The sequence below is a fragment of the Bombus vancouverensis genome, chromosome 3, assembly GCF_051014615.1.
Source record: "Bombus vancouverensis nearcticus chromosome 3, iyBomVanc1_principal, whole genome shotgun sequence".
Classification (NCBI taxonomy): domain Eukaryota; kingdom Metazoa; phylum Arthropoda; class Insecta; order Hymenoptera; family Apidae; genus Bombus; species Bombus vancouverensis.
In genome coordinates, this window is record NC_134913.1 from 8,449,950 (window position 1) to 8,470,297 (window position 20,348).

The 20,348-nt window shown below is 35.3% G+C and overlaps 1 protein-coding gene across 1 annotated transcript in view; it reads right to left on the bottom strand.

The window, feature by feature from the left end:
- The window catches only part of dally (division abnormally delayed protein), a 248,011-nt gene that overhangs the window by 173,444 nt on the left and 54,219 nt on the right, over positions 1-20,348 (bottom strand). Inside the window, exon 3 of the mRNA XM_033349048.2 lies at positions 1,682-2,252. Coding sequence (XP_033204939.2) covers positions 1,682-2,252 — 571 coding nt within the window. The remainder of the gene's footprint in view (positions 1-1,681; positions 2,253-20,348) is intronic.

A 20,348-nucleotide genomic window follows, 5' to 3' on the forward strand; every position in this document is an offset into this window, starting at 1 on the left:
GATAAAGAAGAGTATGGCATACTTATTAATTAATTGAAAATAGATTAAGATATTAAAATATAACTAAATAAGCAATTCATCCGCCAATACTTTTCCGCAATAATTTTTTTTTTTTGTAACAAGCGTAAAATTTTATAACATTAAATAGCAGATAAGAAAATCTTTAAAACAAAATAAAGAGTCTCTAAACATCGTCCAGATATTTCATATACAAATTAGAGCTTCGCCATCTCAGATTTAAAAAGTTCTTATTAAGCTGCTTCGAAGCTCCCGAGCTTTGCACGATTTCGTAAAACTCCGGATATGTTACATGTACGATCATTTTATGCAACAAATTAAACGTGCAGGAGACATTTTATTCCACGCTTGAATAAACTTTGAATGGATTTCGCCGTGAATAGCAGAGTTCATTTCCGAGTTTAGATAGTTTGACTTGTTAAACGCGATCCCACGACGATTACGCGAAATTTCAGTAATTATTAATCGAGTGTAGGCAGATTAGAATCAACATGTTCAACTGATGTTTACGTTGCATCAAGCGTTTGTCAACATTTATATTATTGTAACAACACAATTCGAAATTGCAACAGCAAGCGTTTCACCTAATTTAGAATTTGAAAAATAGTCGTGTTTGAACTACAACTTCGAAAACGATAATTACGTATATATCAAGTTGTTTCATAGGTAATGTTACGTCTATATATGTACAATGACTTATGAAAATATTCGAACACTGACCACAGGAAAAATTACATTGGAAAAATTTGAAATGAATTCGGAAGAAATATTTAAAAATTACAAGATACTTGTTGCAAATATACACTTGGTAAAAACTTGATATTCAGCGCGAACAGTGCTTTTAAACATATGATTAATGCCAAGGACTGAAGCTTACTAGCATAATGAATAACTGACTGTTCTAATATTAGATATAGTTTGATGATCTACGCGAAGTGCGCGCAATAAATATCTTAGAACTTCTATGCATTATCTGTATATATTTTCAAACTCGTTTTAAATTTTATTAGTAGAATCAGGATAGTAGTCGTGTGTCACTAGAGCGCTGATAAAATTTCAAAATACTTTTTATATAAAATTGAATTTTATAGACTATAGAAGAAAGAATAATAATATGGCTTTCCAGTTTTATATTTCTTCTTAAAATCTAATTCATAACTTAAACTTCTTTAAATTTTTGCATAAAATGTACATAAACTGATAGTGTTATCTGTGACGAAAGGTGAATGTAAGAGAAAAACAATTTAATTGAATTTAATATGTATTACGAAAATAAGTCATTTCTAGAATCAAAAAAGAGTCATTTTTGGTAACACTTTGAGATCAAAGGTAAATAGATAAAGCAAAGTCTTCTATTTATGTACAAAAATCGCTCATATATGTGTTTCTTTTTTTTACGTTTGTGTACTCGCTATGTACCCGTTGTGAGAACAGAAAATAATGCGCGAAACATTCGTATTGCTCCAGAAATTCACGGTCATCCGACGCAATTCTCGCCACCATAGGCGTCCTGAGTTTTTAAAGTCGTACACATTGAAACGATTCCCACAGGGCCGCAGCTACGTGACAATGACTAATGCGATTGAAAATTAACAAAGGCCGCGGTGAATAGGCCGACCTATGAGGCTTAGATAATTACCAGAGTTGGAAACACGGTGCTTACCTCATGACATTAGTGCAGAATCCGCTGCAGGGCCTGACAGAGGGACCAATGCTCTGGCACCTGGGACAATAGGTCATCCTGAGCAGTGCACCGTAGCAGGCTTCCTGCTGAGGACTGGTACCGGAAAACAGCACGCTGTCGGTTCTATCCAAGACCGTTTTGCCAAGAGTCAACGCCTGCACGAGCACCCGCGTCGCTTCCAAGCTTTTGCTCACCGATTTCGCCACCTGTTTCGGTATGTCTCCGAACGGTTGAATTTCATCCATAGTCTCATACAGACAGGTCTTGAATTTTTCTGTGAAATCTTGCTCGTATTGGTGAGGATTCACCGCGTTGTGATACGCGATGGGGAACAGTTTGGTGAAGAATTCGATGAACCGTTCCTGAAGCATATCGCGGGTCAGCGGTTGCTGCAAGGTGTCCGGCGTGTTACTCGGTGACACGTAATCGACCATCGCCTGGTACAACGCTTTTATCGAGGGCCTGCTCAACACCGCCATCGTGCGATACACTTGATCGAACAAGGTTAAGGTTTTGTTCTCCGACTGTCTCGCCAACATCGTCACCGTTTCTGCAAAACAAAAACATCCGAGATTAAAGCAGACCTTACTAGCCTAAGAAACAAATTTATAGCCTCGTTCAGATTATTGTGCTGAGTCGTACAAAATGTTCGTGGCGAAATTTTACAAAAAATTCCTGGTAATCTTTTTGTGGAATTAGTATTTAAAGACCGCATGGAGAAAATACAATAGATTTGTTCTCGTTAATTTTTTTTCCTTCTATTATATATGCGGTGACTAAAAAAAAAATATTTCAACATGAAACAGTTGAAAAAGGGAATAGTCTGAGCGAGTTGAAGATATAAATCTTTCGGATATAGGCAACAAATGTATAATGTTTTGTTTCCTTTGAAAAAGGAATAACATTAGTTTAGTTGGTATATTAATTGAACTGATTTGATATTCTACATTAATATATAAAACTGCATAATTGATTCTATTAATATTTCTTAATGCTTAGGAGGTTAACAACATATTAGAGTTTTAAATTGCTTTTCTATTAAAGACGACAAATATGACTTATCATGTTCTCCACCTGTAACCTTCGTTTTATATCGTTATACTGATGAATTTAATAAATCTTGTAATTAAAAATATTTAGTGGTAAATTCAGTAATGAATTTTTCCACGTTGTATTTGTAGGTTTTTAAAGTATTCAATCTTATAGCGATAAAGCAACTTTTGTACGGAATAAATGATGATCAGATGATGATTGCACAGTAAATGTAATCAAATAGAATGTTCCAGCAAAGGTTTCACATTTTTCTAAATATCTGAACGTTTTCCTTTGATTGCTGTATTTAATGTCCTAGCAATAATATTTATCTGAAATTACATTACGATGTAACTCTATAGGTACTCGTATTATTCATGGCGAATAAACTGTCTAAAAGACAGATATTTATCAAAAAAAAAAACTCATGGATGCTAATTAACAATACCGTATGAATACTTTTGTCTCGATGAACGTATAATTATGTGTTGTAATAATTATGTTGTAAACAAAGTATTACGTGAATGTTGTTTACTTTTGTAAGTTATGAAATAATTGCGTTATCGTTTGTTCGTGCATTTATTACTGTAAGCTTCACTATACAATATTCAGCTTCACTATACATATACATAGATATATTTAAATATATTTAATAATATAAGAAATATTTCTCTTTCTATCTTTACGTTCCAATTGTACGAATACTTTCGTCTCCCACGGTACGTGCACGCAGGAACGTTTAGTGTGAAAAAGCTAGTATGTCAATGGATTAATATGCCGCGACAAAAGATAATAAATTTCTTTCTAACGAAGATATAATAGGTGGAACGAGGTAGTGCTTATTCTCGGATTTTCTATAGTCGTTTCCTCGTTACTATGTGTTCGCCGATAAGGATTCAGAAAAATGTGTATACGTATGTACATTGGATATTAATGACGTAGTTACAACGTATAGAGAAAAATACACTGTGATATTACAGGAAGGAAGAAAAATCGCGAACGAGGCGCAGCAATTTCGCACAGAAGAAAATCTCGCATTTATCGGTAGGGTACATCGATCGTAAAAGTATGGCAATAGCAGTAACAAGTTCCTTGAAGCTGAGAATTACAAGGGTGAGAAGATTTTATAGTTGGCGCAACAGCGTGTACATCGTAAAGATGAGGTAATAACGTTAACGAGAACGTTTACCGAAGTAATCGGAATTTATTGAGACGAAATAACTCTTGTAATTGCTAGTACATTATACAATAGGATCTAAAGATATTGTAACGACAATAATTGAGGTTCCTAAAACAAGATGCTACTCTTTAGGTCCGATGAATGAGCTTTATATTTTGACGCGTTCATCGTCATTCCTGATAATTGAGGTATCGTTCGTTGGAAAGATTCTGTTTTCCCCGTCAGATTATATGTTTTTCTCATAAACGCAGTTGTAAGAATTTTCTATTCTCCTGCTCAAAAAGCACAGAACATCTTCTATGTTTGATAAAATTTTGATACTTAGTATGGATTATGAATTTTGAATTGTATGCATTTTCTATTAAATATATTAATAACAAACTAAATATACAGGGTGGTTGGTAACTGGTGGTACAAGCGGAAAGGGGGTGATTCTACGCGAAAAAAGAAGTCGAAAATATAGAATAAACATTTTTTTTAAATTTTTTTTTTAAATTTTCCCATCGAGAAACCGATCTACAGTGAGATCCGTTATAACGAGACGTGATAAAGTGCACGCGTACCGAGCGAAAATTCAAAGTCGATTTTCTCGAAAACAAAGCCTCAAACGAAAAATTTTTATTCTATATTTTCGACTTCTTTTTTCGCGTAGAATCACCCCCTTTCCGCTTGTACCGCCAGTTACCAACCACCCTGTATAATGGTAAACTTGATCTTATAGCGAACGAAGTTAAATGAATTATTACGCCAATTTATCGGTAATTATTTTTAATTTTGGAGCGAATATAATAGTTGCTCTAATACTTTCGTACAAGAATGTATGGATAATATCGTTATTCTGAACTATCAAATATATCATAATGAAATCTTTCGGATTGAATGGAGTCTTAACACAAAAAGTTTTATATAAATTCATTGAAATACTTTCAGGTGTATCTAAATTAGAATTATAAAACTAGTGTCTCCTTCCAAGAAAAGTATTAAAAAGTTCATATTTAATTTATTATTTTTACAATACGAAATTCCATGTAAATTTTCAATGTTAAAACCGCATCTTCGATCATTTCAGATATCGCGCATAAATAAATTAAGTAAGTAAACAAACTTGCACTTTCGGTTTATTATTTCTATAGCATCTCTTTGAAGATACATTAACAGAGAAAATAATGTTCAAAAAGCCTTGAAAATATAATCCTATTCTAAGCGACAGGAGATACAGCGCAGACGTTCGTTGTGCATAGTGCTGCAGGAAAGCGGAATATAATTATAGAAAATGACAGAATTATCGATGGGCTTAAAATAAAAATTGTACACAATTGTTGTTATTTTATTTAAATAAAATAAAAATTCGCAGACTTCGTATGTATAAGAATAATAAATATGCAAATTATTTTTCGGTCATATTTCGTGTCTAGTCGAACAGAAGAAAAGTTAATTTAAAAATGCTAGCATCGCTGTATACAAATTTTTTCGCGTGTGAACAAATTCGATTAGACGCAGACATTACAAACAACAACTCCAAACAACTAACTTTCAACGAATCCATCGTTAACAAGATTTTTTCGACGTACGATTGTTTGGATTTCGATCGGTTTTCCGATACAGTAGACTCGCAGACGCGACACGACGTTCGTGTGCGCTAGTTGGTGAGCAAATCCAGTGAAAATGCTGTCCAAACATCAAACAAGCAGACGTTGGAAAACTCTATGGATACCTATGAATTTGTTCGCGTCTAGAGTCACGGGTAGCGAAAACAAATATCAGGCTATTACAGCAACCATCGAAGAATAATGGACTTGGTCCGCGCGATGTAAACCAGGGAGGACCATCTCGTAGCCTTCGGACGATGACTAACGTAAGAACAAATTGCCGACGCACAGACCTGGGACCTAGTAACATTCCTTTCGTCTTCTTTCTCCTGCTCCTTCGCCGCAATCGGCTCGCGATCTGGTCCTCGAAATACCTCGCGAAGAAGGAAATCGCCGGTAAAAGGAGAATAATGGAACAGGAGGAAGAACGCAAAAGAAGAAACAGAAGCGACAGAAGGAAGAAGTGATGAGAAGGGAAAGCATGAGAAACGAACGATTGAAGGAACGGAACACGTCGGAAGGAAAAAGGAAAAGAATACAGGGGAAAAGAGGATCGTCGCGATGTCTACTATCCTGGCTCGACTCGAGCATCGGTACCCAGTTCTTCCAGCACCTCATCGTCTTCCTCTGTCTCTTCTACTCTTTCTTCCGAAAGGCTTCTTTTACCTACGTACGATTTCAGCGCTTCTCTCCTCCATCTCCTACTCCTGATCCGCTTGGTCGCTACGGCGCGTCTCGTCCTGAGGCACTTGAGGCCATTCCGCGGCACAGAGGAGAGAGCTTCGGCATTCCTCTCGTCGGTCATTTTATTTTAGCGCCACCGTGTAGGAGAGAGCCCTTTTATCTCTATCTTTCTTACTCTCTCTCTCTCTCTCTCTTTCATTCTCTTTGTCTCTGTCTCTCCTTTTTTTTCTTTCTGCTTCTCTTTCTTTCGCATACTCTCGGTTCACAGAGCTTCGCTCGGCGTCCTTCTCTTTTGTCCCACACTGTCTGTCTACTCTCGCTTCTCTTCTCTTTGGATTCTACATCCACGCCGAAGTCTCTCCTACCCTCCGGTTTGGAGGCTCGTTCGTGCGAGGCCGATGGACGGCGATGCTGGTGTGCTTGCATGGTATCCGATGGTGGCCATGTTGCGGAGCACGGAGGGGGTGCAAAAGGTACGTGGGAACTGTACCACGCAACTTGGTCGTTGCCGGACCAGCCTCAGACCGAACAAAATTTTAACCGCTTTATGTCCGAACCCGAGGAACTGCCCGTCGTTTCGGACACGTTCGTTCACGATAGCCAGGAATGATTTATCACTTTATTTCAGGAATTCTCGGCACAAATTGCGCGTACACGTACAGATAAAAAGCGGATATTTTTTAAGTAAGGGAATTTTTAATTTCTGTCGTGCAAAATGACACGTGAGATCGTAGTTCTCGATTTAATTGTTAAACGTTACTAGAATTTATTTTTGTTGACGAAAGGTACCACTTAAGATGTAGAAACTTGTTTCTGGGAATGTCTTTTATAATATACAGCAATCGTAAATGGAGAAAGGCTTTGTTATTTAATATGGCAATACATAATAGATTTTCCCTTCGTTTCTATTTACTTTTATGTTTACTGTAAACACATTTATTGTAGTTTAAATGTAAAAAATAGATTTTTCATAATGCGATAGATGGTTGGCTTAGCTAGAATCACTGTAAAATTACAGGCTTTGTCAAGCAGCATTTTTAAAATAACTAAACGTACAAAAATCTGGAAATACATATAATTAAAATTATTCAACATTGTCTATGATATTATACTTTTTTATAATGTCGTTTACTTATTTTACGTATAATTTATTTACATTTTTATTACCAATATATCATCAAGCAATATCTATTTGTATTCATATCGAATTAATTCTACTTTCAGAATTTAATCTATTAGACGATCGATGCTTATTAATATTCAGTATTTTCGAACTACTTCTTACAAGTGGAATAAAAATATTAGAATACATAGCATTAACCTCAACCATAACGCTCGATTTATTCTTTAGACTGACCCCCTATTTGAATAGTTTTGGACGTTACCGCTTATTCTATTCTTATTCATGCTATCCAGCGAATTCCGCCTGTGTCGTTATACGTGCATTTCTAAAGAACAAATGTGGAACGGACGCAACGTAGATATGTGTAAATCGACTCTAATTGTAACATTACTGCATGCATATGTATATGCTTGTAATACAAGAGTCTCGAGTTTATTAGGGTATACGTAATATATATGTATAATGAATATGAGTACACTGGCCCACGGAAGTATTTGAACACTTGCCATAGACAATTTTTAGGTCCATACTGCATACGCTACATAAAACGCTTAGAAATTTCATTAGTTTCACAATGAAACACAACTGTGACATTTATACTAATCAATTCGGGAAACTAATCTGACAATACGTAGATAGGAATATACAAACGTATATTTCATAAAAAATTAGTACAAGCTTGAGTAGTCATCTTAAACATATAATAAGTATCAAATATGGTCCTACTGAATGTTAAGATCTATTAATACGTATAATGAATGTTGGGCAAAATGATTTGACTGTTTAAATACTTTTATCATTTCTGGGAAATATATATAAATATATACCTGTAATAAATATCTTACTCACTAAATATTTGGATATCTAACACCTGCACTATCTATTTGCAGACTGATATTCTAACTTTGCCGATACAATCCTGATAGATGGTTCTCATAACAGTGCCAATGAAATTTCAAAACGTTTCACATATCTAATATTTATGATATATTCATAAAAGTTGTCTACCAGAGTGCTTTCACGAGCCTGTGTATATGTACATTATTATGTAGATGAAGATAGAGCAGGTGCATGTTGCGAGTATGCAGCGTATAAGGGTAGAGCACGGATACTGTAGACCAGCGTAGGCCGTAGATTGTGAGAAATGACATTTTTCTGAAGTAGATGAGCGGCACGGCTGAGCTTAATTACGATGCGTAAAATAGACAGAAAGAAAGAAGAGCCGCTTCGAGAGTTCGACAAGGTGCTCTTATCCGTTTCAAGTGGAGTTAAAGAGTGGCGAACACGTCCTCTACTCGATGACAAGAGGGAATAATTATTACTGAGATACTTATCTGTGGTATTCTAACAGCATGCTCAATAACGATTATTATTAGGCTAATTAATTATCCATTATCAAAGCCTGGCGAAAATCTAATTTTCGTTGCCATTAGGGTCCGCTCTTTGCACTGTACTCGATAAGATTAAAATTAATAGGATTACTCGCGAATTACATATAATTACAGCATTTTCATTCGCTTGGTGTACCTCGGCATCTTAGGATCGAACAGCGTTAAACATTAATCAAAAATCTGCTCTAACAGTTACCATGTGTAAATCCTCATATATTGCGTGTTAATATTGCTTACATATAGACAAATCTTGATATTCAAAATATAACAGATTTCCTTCGAATAGTAGTAACTTTAATTCTTAAGATCTTTTCTTTCTCTATCATAAACAAAACCAATGGTTCTGGATGTTGATCGATTATACCAGTAAGTTCTCTCGAAAGGATCCTTCTAATATAAAAACACAAAAAATCATTCAATTTGTACTGAATATCAGCAAGCGACTTGTAGCCAGCAGTATCCACCAGCGAAGACGTCGATATATTCGAAAACTTGCCTCGAACAAAACACAAAGCAAAAACATGTAAGCGCATGTATACAACGTTGTATACCCGGCGCGAGTCTCGGACATCTGGCCACCAGACGAGAAGTTGGCGCGTTAAAATTGACGGAACCGATGTTAATTAATTCATTGATCCGTCGGTGAAACCTGTTCCGCCGAACGTGAACAACCACGAACGAATCGTAACGCCCACGCAAGACTAGGTGGGCGCGGCGCACAGCGTCGCGTCAAACGCGAACGCTTCGACGCCGAGGGAATCGAAAACGCGTGACCCGCGCGCGCCACGTCGCGATAAACATCTCGAACTCGCGGTAGAAACGCGTTTTCCGCGAGTATCGGAAATAGAACGGGCCAGAGACGAAAGCCTAGAGACTAGTAGGTTGCCGAGGCAACGACACGCGCGTACATGACTTTCGTGTCCTCTTCCTCTCTGCTCTCGCTTTTCTTTCTTTCGCTTTCTTCTTCGCAGTGTCTCTCTGCCTTTACGCCGAGAGCCACCTCCTCTATTTTTCTACCGTGTGAAATTACTATACGTCGCGGCGAATATACTCAACCGACGACCATATGTCCGACTGTGAAGTCATGCGCCACGAAAATCACGGAGATACGCGAAATAACGAGTCTAGGTGCGCGTCGCGGCTTCTCCCTGCTTTCCTAGTTTTCCTTTTTGCTCTTTCTTTTTCTCACTAACCTTCTCTCTATCTATCTCCCTTTCTCTGTCGTTCTTTTGCAGTGCTAAAGAAATTCAACTAGTCGCTGTATAAACATGCACGCATATGCACGTATGTAAGTACGAGCCCGAGCTCGTCGTCAGCTCCGCAATTCACCGTGCGATTTTCTCCGAGATGCCGACTCCGAAACCGAGGTCGGAGCTCTGACTTCCAACCAGACCGCGCGTTGTGGTTTACTAAATATATTTTCTCTTCATTTTATCGTGAACCGTATATGTTGCATGTCCGGTGTATATTTCACTTTCTTTCCTTACCTCTTTTTTTCTCCTTCCTCTCCTTTTTCTTTGTTTTTTGGCATTTTTATGTTTCGTTGCTTCTGTAAACCGTCAAGAAGCATATGTCGTGGAAAGTTTATTGCACGCGTTTGAAAAGATACAGCGAAATCAATGACTCTGCTCTTTGTTGATACATTGTTTTGTTTGTGTTATGGCTTCGTCATCTTCACGCGTTTTAATTTGTTAACACCTTTGACCTTATCCTACACGAGCCAAACAAAATTCATTCGTTTGATCTATGAACGTACTATATATATGTCGTAAGACATATATATCGTTGTGTTCTGTAAACCATCGTTGTGTTCTGTAAACGCTTATATGTGTTCGATGAAATTTATATCCTGTTACATTTTTAAGACGCGAAATTTATAATATACACGTTATATTCGATTTTTTCCTGGAATTTCGAATAAAGAGAGTTCAAGACTTTACGTGGTATTAAACTCAAGCCTGGCAAGCTTTATCTACTCCTATAATCGAAAAACTTCTGCTAGAAAAAGTCTCATTTTTCGAGTCGCGCCTATACTCAAAAGGAACGCCGAAAATTCTGAGTTTAATGAAACTTGGTGTATACACGGCGCAGATTGAGGTATGCAAAGAACAGATTTTTGTGCTGCAAAAAATCACTTTCAGCAGGTAAAATCCACGCGAAAGTTTCTACATTTTTTCATTTTACGAACAACAGTACAAGACAGAACAAAGTTTTAATATAAATTGTTAAACTTTTCCTGCTCCATGTATGTAATTGCAGAAATTCCTCTACAATACGTAATTTTAAAATAAGTAGCCTCTCGTATCATTTTAAATAGAAATGCTTACGTTTCAGGAACATACTAATACATAAATACAAACTGAGCTTTTTCAGAATACGTACAGGAGAAATACCATAGTTCTTATTTTAGTTACAAGAAAATCTTTATCCTCCGACATAATTTTTAAACAGTAGGCAAAACTCGTGCTCTGGCCAACGGTAATTATCTCACTTTTTGATTACGCTGACGCAGTACATTTTATTCGAACGTCATTTACGCTTGCATTCAGAGAATACAAATTGCTTGCCTTCGATTCTCTTTCGACATCCATAAATTCGATCACGTCTCTACTTATGTATTTCCATACATCCGGTTGACTAACTATGCAACAATGTTTTATCTATCATCTTTGTTACATAACATTTAAGAAATATAAGATTTTGTGCAAAAGACTGAGTATTACCTAAATAATGTTTTATGAATGTATATAAGGGTATTTGGTATTATTTTAACATTTCTTCTATTTGTTAAAAAATATTTGATCTGCGAATTTAGTATCCATTTGTTAAATATCTAATTGTAATTAGCGTTTTAAATAATTCCTAACTTTGTGTTACCTTTTATCTTTTCCACGCACGCATACAATGCTGTCGGGTAATTTTTCAATAAACCCGTTCCCATGAATCGATCTCTTCGATTATTTTGTGTATAAAAGTATAAGTGGTAGACGACTAAGAATTAAATAGTTCACGAGATATTTCAACTTCCTTCATAATCTTTTATCCATACTTTCAATTTCGATCTCTAATACCCTACATTCTCTACGTTTTAATATATTTTGAAAATTTACTTCAAAGATACAATTTCCCCAAATTATATGCCGAGGTTCTCAAAATAAAAGTCGGTGAACATATTCTTCTCTAATCATACGATATGTCACCTTTTCAAAAATATTCCACCAAGAAACTTGTAATAGCAACAACAAGTAAGTACGTACCACGATTTTATTGCATGCACATGAAAAAGACTAATCAGAGCAGTGTATACGCTTTGAAAGGAAAATCGGAGACCATAAGTTCATTCGAAATACCAATGAAACAGTTTCCGAAAGCGATATGTAAAATCTGTGATGTGATCATAGTTTCAAACTACTAGTTGATGATAGCTTGGAAACACAGTGCTACAATTCGAAGTCCACCGAACGACAGAATTGCAACGTATAATTTAAACTGATCACATGCAAACATCTGCGCATCGTAACAGATCATTAACTTGCATACACATTTGTTCACGTCGAGGAAAGTTTCTTTGTAAGATTCTCCATAAAGCGAGCAATTGTCTGAAGAACAAAAAACCATGGAACATCGAGGTAATTTTATTCGAGTTGTCATGCAAAGGATTATCCACCTTTGACTTAGAGTGCTCCACAGAATTTCTCGTAATTTATGGTTTCGTGTTACAACGTTTCGCGTACCTACGCGTAATTCTTGTCTACGCTTTTCAGAATCAAGCGGAAACTCGCTTTTCATAAATGTGGGTATGCACATACAGTCACAATAGTCTATATACATCCCTTAAACTTCAAAGCTATAACTTCAGGCAAATTTTCTATTAATTGAACTTGGCTACGTGTTTAACAAATTTCTTGTACATATTAAGGAGAAGCGAAAAGAACTGTTTTAAAGGATTATATCAATTTGTTATTATATTCTTCTTTATATTCTATATTATATTCTTCTTGGTATTGATAAAGTTGAAGACTTTACAAGTTTCCGGAATAATTTCATCGCAAGACCTTCGCGAGCTATACGTTTACGTAATTTTCAAATTAGAAATACGTTAGTGTACTGAGAAAAATTAAAATCATTTCCTGTCGATATGTAAATGTGAACAATTGTATTATAAAGTGCAATTTCTAGTTTCTTCCGATACAGCGGATATACAAAATTCGTGAAGCGTATACACCACAGACCTTATGAAGTATTAGACTTTCGTTGCTGACTGTACTATATACGTCGACGAAAATTTTCTTCCTGAAACCCTCGCACCCCACTAGCTTCAAAGATTACATCAACGCTGAACAAAAAAGAAGAAAGAAAAGAAGAAAGAACGGGGGGATAAACGGTTGATTAATAGACGTGTATGTAGCATATTCCGCAATACGCGAGGCCTTCTTCACGCAGAAATTGATTGTACATGTAAAAACAGAGAAAAAAGTTGATGTAAACATATGTATTATTTATCCTTGTTCGTGAGATATGGGTTTTGTGTTCTGTCATTTTAGGATCACAAGGAAGCACCATGATAAATTATGATTTGTTGATTTTCTAATTTGAAGACTAATTCGGCCGAGGAGCCAGATTAATGACAAGGCGTCTACAAACTTGTCTTGAAATGCAAGGTGATCATTTTGAACATCTTCCGTAAGACTAACCACTTAACAAACAAAGAACACAGGAGAAAAATATGATAGGTCATATTTTTTGTCTATTGCAGGAAAGTAATTTAGGATATCGTTAATCAATCTTGCTCTCCTTCAAATAGAAACTTGATCGTGGGATGAAACGTAAGTTTCTCTCATCCTCTGAATATCTACAAGATATCGATAATAAAAACATTAGTCAAGTTCTTGATCTTTTTTAAAAAAAAACATGGTGGATTTATTAGTCATTTTTAAACTACTTATAGTTCTCAGGAAATTATTTCCTTTCCCAATTATGTGTATATATTGAACTGTGTATATATGTTGAAGCACATCTCTTTAGCTACAAATTATTGCGTATCGAAATTAGATACTCAACAAGCCATAACTTCTCACGCTGTTTCCATGCGGTCTTCGTGTGACAAAACCCAAGGCTCGTTAAGTCTTAAAACGGGAAGGAATGGAAGAAGTGAGCAGTTCGGAAGAAACGTTTATTAACCTGGTAAATTGAATAATTGCGAAAAATGGTGATGTCGCAAACACTGTTTCTTAAATTTATCTTAATATCTTATTCTATGAAGCAATTTACAGGCGTCACTTGTTTCTCCACAGCTGAATATTAATCGCGTACTTGTGTAATGTAATTGAGAAATTAGTAGAAAATGGAGTTAATCTAGTTTCTGAGAAACCATTATCTTTATATATAAACGTTCTTCGTTGTTTTCGGGTGTGTGCAATCAATTGCTGAAACGGTTCCCAACATAGCTCGAGACACCGTGTATATTTTGCGGAGAATTTCGCAGGATTTTCTTGTAATTTATAGTTGCACGGTTCGCGGTATCGTTTATCTAAATATAGATAAGGCTTATTCTCTGTCGTTCTCTCTCTCTTGGTGGGCAAAGTCACGCGGCGCGAAACTCACGGAGAAACGCGACATAATAAGGCCGGAGGTGCATGTGCGAAGCTAGTGCAGCCACTAGTATTCCCAAGTACGCCTATATATTCGCGGGACTAACTTTATCGGTCGACCGAGTCCCCCTTCGCTCTTTGCCGATGCAAATCCGAAAATCCTCGGTTAGTATTTTACCTTCCCACCAATTCTCGAACGAGCGCGGCGAATACGAAGGTGTAACGGAAAAATGCAAGGGGTAGCACGCGGCTTGCGAAATGCGGATTCGCGTTTAACCGCATTATCATACGTTTAAATAAATTCCGGCGAACGTACGGCGTGTCGCATCGCGGGCATAGCCACCGTAAAATAGCTCAGGGATAACCGACCGTGTAAGGAAAATTCACGGGAAAATTTAGCTTACAGATTTCGGTTCAACGTTTTCGCTATCCTTCGAAACTCGTGAGAACGTGGACGCGTGAAGGTATATGCAAACACCTGCGGCATTTCCATTTGCAACCGCAGGAGCAGAGTTTTAATTTCAACGATGTGAACTTTTAACAAGTACCGCTTCGTGTGTAATGAAATAAATAATTCGTATATAATGATATAATGATATTGTAATGTACATAATGACATGTAATAATATTATGTAACAATATAATAATAGTAACGTATAATAATAGCAATCGGTTAGTTTAATGAGATAATTACTATTTATTGGTATTATATAATTCTTTCACAACATTCTGTAAATAATAGGTTGTTGTGTCATTATTATGTATAATCTAACAGCAGATGATTTATTTAATATAGTAAATAATATAATTATTTAATGTAATAAATATTAGCTTCCGGGGTAGATGTTCCTATAAATTTATAATACAAAATTCAAATAGGGAAACACGAAAGGAAATGTAACAGTTATTGAAATCTTCTATAAATGGAAATTAGATTTTCGATTGTAATCAGAACCACGGAAATAGAAAAAAAACCTAATAATCCGTCGATCAAATTCTGCAAAAACTGCGATGCGAATACATTTCTAATAAGATAAATCTCATAAGCTTTCTACAATATTTAATATGAAAAAAGTACACATAAATATATCAAAGCAAATGTTTCTTTAGAGTAAAAAATAATTTAAGAAGGTATAAAAAATTGTACAACTTTTCGGATAATGGTTTAAAATATTTAAATTATTGAATTTTTATATATGAACTAACTTACAAATAATTTGTTGGGTAGATTATTTTTATAATGCGTACATGTGTTTAAATATTACTTAATATTTAGAATAATCTATTCCAATCGCTTATCGTTGTATTTTTGTATTTTATTAATCTATCATTATAATAGAACTAAATGATCTTTTTGTAGTAATTATTAGTGTCGAAATTTCAGATACAAGTAAGAAGCTATAATTAGTTATGATGTTTCCTCCTATAAATAAACAAAATTCTAATTTCAACGCGTTGAATATGATATTTTTTTAAATGGATCAACTAAATTTTCATTCTCTCTGTCATCTACTGAAACAACTGATATTGATTAATAAAAATAGTGGTTTATCTTTTGTTACGAAAGATTGCTGCTGTATATCTTATCCTTGATGCCATAAATCCAAGTGACCTCAAGCATAAAATTCTGCTATATTCATTTCTCTTATTAGCCATCGTCACTTTTTCCATCGCTGAAATTATTTTTGAAGAAGATCGCTTCTGTTGATAAAAATATAGTAAAATCCCATGTATATAGACTTTGAATTTACTACTAGTAATTTTCAATATATTAAAGTAACAAAGAAGGAATGTTTCTAATACAAGTTTGAAAATAAAAAAAGAAGAGAACTGATAATCCATACAACAAAGTATAATAAAAGAGTAACCGTAATTGGAGGGTTTTTTTTATTAAGAAAGCAAGATAAGTTAACTTGAGTCAGCTAAATTCCAACGTCCTAAAATTCAACCTTGAACTTTGCACAGAATAATCAAACTGGTATATTATGAGACATTATTAGTCTTCAATATATAATAACGAAAAAAGCAAGAAAATATTGTGTACTTCACATTCAGCAAAAAAAGATAAAATAAATATTATTTTACAATAAGAAAAATTCTCAATAATGGAGCTGATCAATTTTTACATCGATTCATCAACTTATCGATAAATGTCAAACTTTACGAATAATACCAGATCGAACCACGATGTATAGGGACATTTGCGGTGAAATAAAAGTTTGGAGCGGCTCGTTAGAATTTTTGCGAATTGTTATTCCGAATAAACGTTTTCATGCGCGCCAGGCTAATTCTCGCGACACTTCGCGGTGCGAATAATGATTAGCGGGATGGTCCAGAAGCAAGAGAAATGCAGGTAGTTCTCACTTTATGAATTTTTCCCGCTTTACGAATTTCTATTTTTACGATCTTTCTTCCCCCTTTTTTTCTTTTTACAGAGGAATTTTTATTTTTAATTGAGCACGACCAATGCGATTGAAGGCGTTCTTTTCCCTTTCTCTTTTTTCTTTCTATTTTTTTTTAACGATGCACCGAAGTTTGCTAGTACATATATCTCCTACTACATCGACGGTTCCCTTCATCCGATGATGAAGAAACGAACAAACTTTTTCAAAGAATCTTTTTTAATTAAAAAGTTTCCTTATATCATTTTCTCTGAAGTATGTAAATCTTCGGCGGGTAAAATCTCTACCGATCATTTAATATTCGTATAAGATTTTATACATATTCTCTCTTACGAACATAACTCTCGCTTATAACATTACAACATTATTTCTAAGGCAAATAAACTGCCGCTTTACGACTTCGATTTACGAACAATCACCAGGAATCAATTATATGTGTAATTCGCAAAGGCGGAAGTACTATAGGGAGATGAGAAGTTAGCTAGCAAGATAGTACAGGGGCAAGGCAGGTATTGCTCTTTATTGCTCAGCAGTATATGTCGCTATATTGTCTTGTTTGTATAGTGTGACACTCTCAGCCAATACTTATGTTTACGATTGTATTGAACCTATCGGAAATAACCAATCAGACTCGTATTCCTTTACTTAATCACTATTTCAGTATCGTTCTCTATTATACTCTATTACTACGTATACAAAGATGAAAAATTGGCTAGGACAGCACAACAACAACGGAAGTATCGTTCTCTATAGCTCACCGTTACGTGTCGCTATATGATTTTATTTGCGTATGTGATACCTTCGATCAAGCACGCAGCTTATCTTTACAATTGTACGAAGTTTATCACAAATAACCGATCAAACCCGCATTCCTTTGCCTAGCCATCATCTCAAATACGGTAAAGGATGAAGTCGCGGATGCGAATTTCGCGGGGAAACGTGATACAACAAAGTTAGGTACATGCGAAAATTCCCCTTTGGCTCGTCTATATGCTCGCGTATAACTATATGTATGCGTATGTATGCGATGGGCCAAGTTCGACGGTGCTTCGTCGAGCCCTGAGGGCCCCGATGATGTAAATGCGGAAATCTGATACTATTCTTCTTTCTTCTTCAAGCGCGAAATTTCGAATGTACATCGAGCGAAATTGACGAGATAGCGGAGAGATGAAGGGAGAGACAAAGAGAGGAAGTCTCGCGGACTGTGATGGCGCAGGTTCAGGGACGAGAATTTTGAAAGTTCTCGCCACGGTTGATTTGAGTTCTTGTTCGAGCAGAATACCGATTTGTGGCATATCGATCGATTCGGGATTAAATTCGTATGCTACATCGATCAATTTCAATGGCTGGCTACTACGATCGTCGCAGAGTTTATAACAAAAACTAGTTCCTATAATATTCAGTTGGTAGGCAAATAATGTCGACTTTTGATGGTACTAAGAAGCACAGTTTCCAGTGGCTCATATTTTACAGTTTCGAATAAATTCACTTTATGGGATTGTTCGAGAAATCCGTAACGTTTTTATTATGAATTTATATCAAATAATGGGACGTTTGTTTTAATTGTAGTTGAGATGATCATTTCTATCGGATAAAACGTAATATAGTTTCGTTGCTATTTATTGAGATCTTGACATAACTTATTCAATAGACATAAATATGACATGAGATAGTCTGGAGCCCACTGAAGCTATTTGAAGGAATTCTTTGTCGAAAAAGGTGAAAAATTTTTCAAAAAAGGTTTCGTGAAGCTATAAACTTTTTTAACGATATAAAGTTGACATTCTGTATTTATACATAAAATACCGTTGATGCATATTTGATATTTCATACATAATGAGTTAAAATATCTGAAAGATGAACGAATGCTTCCAAAGAAGATTTACTTGTGAAAATAACGAACGGAAATAGTCGTACATATCTAAGGTATCCCGTAATCGGTGGTATAACCGAATAGGAACTGATTCTAAGCGAAGGAGTAAGTTGAAAAGGTACAAAGGTTTCAAAAGGAAAGTTCAGGTACAATAAAAATTGTTCATCTAACGCTTCGTTTCTGAGAAAATCGAGTTTAAAAATTTTGCAAGTATATTTAAAGTTGGTTACGTACCGACTGGATAAAAACAAACAATTAGGAGATTATTCTGCATGCGAAAAGGAGTAAAAAGTGTAAAATAAAATTTTTCCATTTAAGAAAAAATTATTTTCAAGAAAGTTTGAACATGCTTAGTTAAAAACTGGTCTAGTGTACATACACGTTACATTTTCAAATTTACTTTTCGCGAAAACAAAACATTTTATGGACAAACAATTTTATTCTACATTTTTTATCTATGTTCATATGTAGTTCTTCATGTACATATGTAGTACATATGTAGTTCTCTAACTTCTTGTCGATTATTTGCTCCTGTTCAATCGGTTAATTACGTACAATACTGCATAATTAAGTTATAATTGTAACAAAAATTCTACTTATTCTGATATTCCTGAATCAAAATTTCTTCTACACAAGTTACTGCTTTTTTTTGACGATACCCAGCGATCAAAATAGTTTTCCATTAAGATTCCAATAGCTGTTTGAAATACATTTCAAATAAAGTTTTGAACGATTGGATTGCCCGATCAGCTTCCGTGTTTCTTCTGCATTTCAAATATTTTTACAAAGAAATTTTTTTACTGATCAAAATAAGTAAAAATTAAAAAATAGAACATAACAGAAGTACTGTCAAACGAAGAGCAATGTATATCGTCGCAATGTTACCATGGTTAACATTACTTTTTCTCCTTCCGGTAAATAGCGTCTGTTGATGTCACGTAAATATTTGGATCAGCTGCCGCATGATACCAGTACGACAGTGTAATGATAATAGAGAATATCGTAATAGAAAACGTCTTACTCAAACCAGCTTACAGACATTCTTTTCCACGCGATCACTTCCATGCGCTGTCATAGACATTCGAAGATTTACCGACGTCTTCTTTTTGTTTGTCTGTTCTCATAAAACGTATGCAATTTGTTTCCTACTGTCGGTTACAACTTCTCATAAACTGTTACTCAACATACAATACCATTAAACATTGCCACTGTAATTGATATTATTGTACGCTACGGAATACTTCAAGAATAATGCAAATTTATTATTGTTATAATTATAACTATAGTATTATAATTGTACAAATATAGTGGGATGAAATTTTCATTCGATAACATTCTCGAAAAAATTATGCCATCTTAATAGATGACACCAATGCCGGTCCTAAAAGATTAAAATTATGGAAAAGACAAATACAGATGTAAAATTACGTTTCTGCAAGATTTTAGATTCTGTATTGACGAAGAATTCTTTTCTCCTCTCAGCGAATACCACAAGTCCGCATGATTCTTATTTTTTAACACCTTGAATACCGGTATACCGGTCGGTTAAGTAAAGAAAGAGAAAAAGAAAAAAATAATTGCAGAGAGTCGCAAGATATTTTCTCAGTAAGCTGTGGGTGAGTATTACAACTTCGCAGCCGCGGTCGTGAAGGGAGGAGGACGAGTCGCAGAAAGAAACCACGCTTGACCCGGCGAAACGACGATAAAGATAGAAGCAACCGAATGAAAAAGTAGCGTTGCCATTGTAAGGACAGAGAAATAAGAGAAAGATGGCCCCGTAA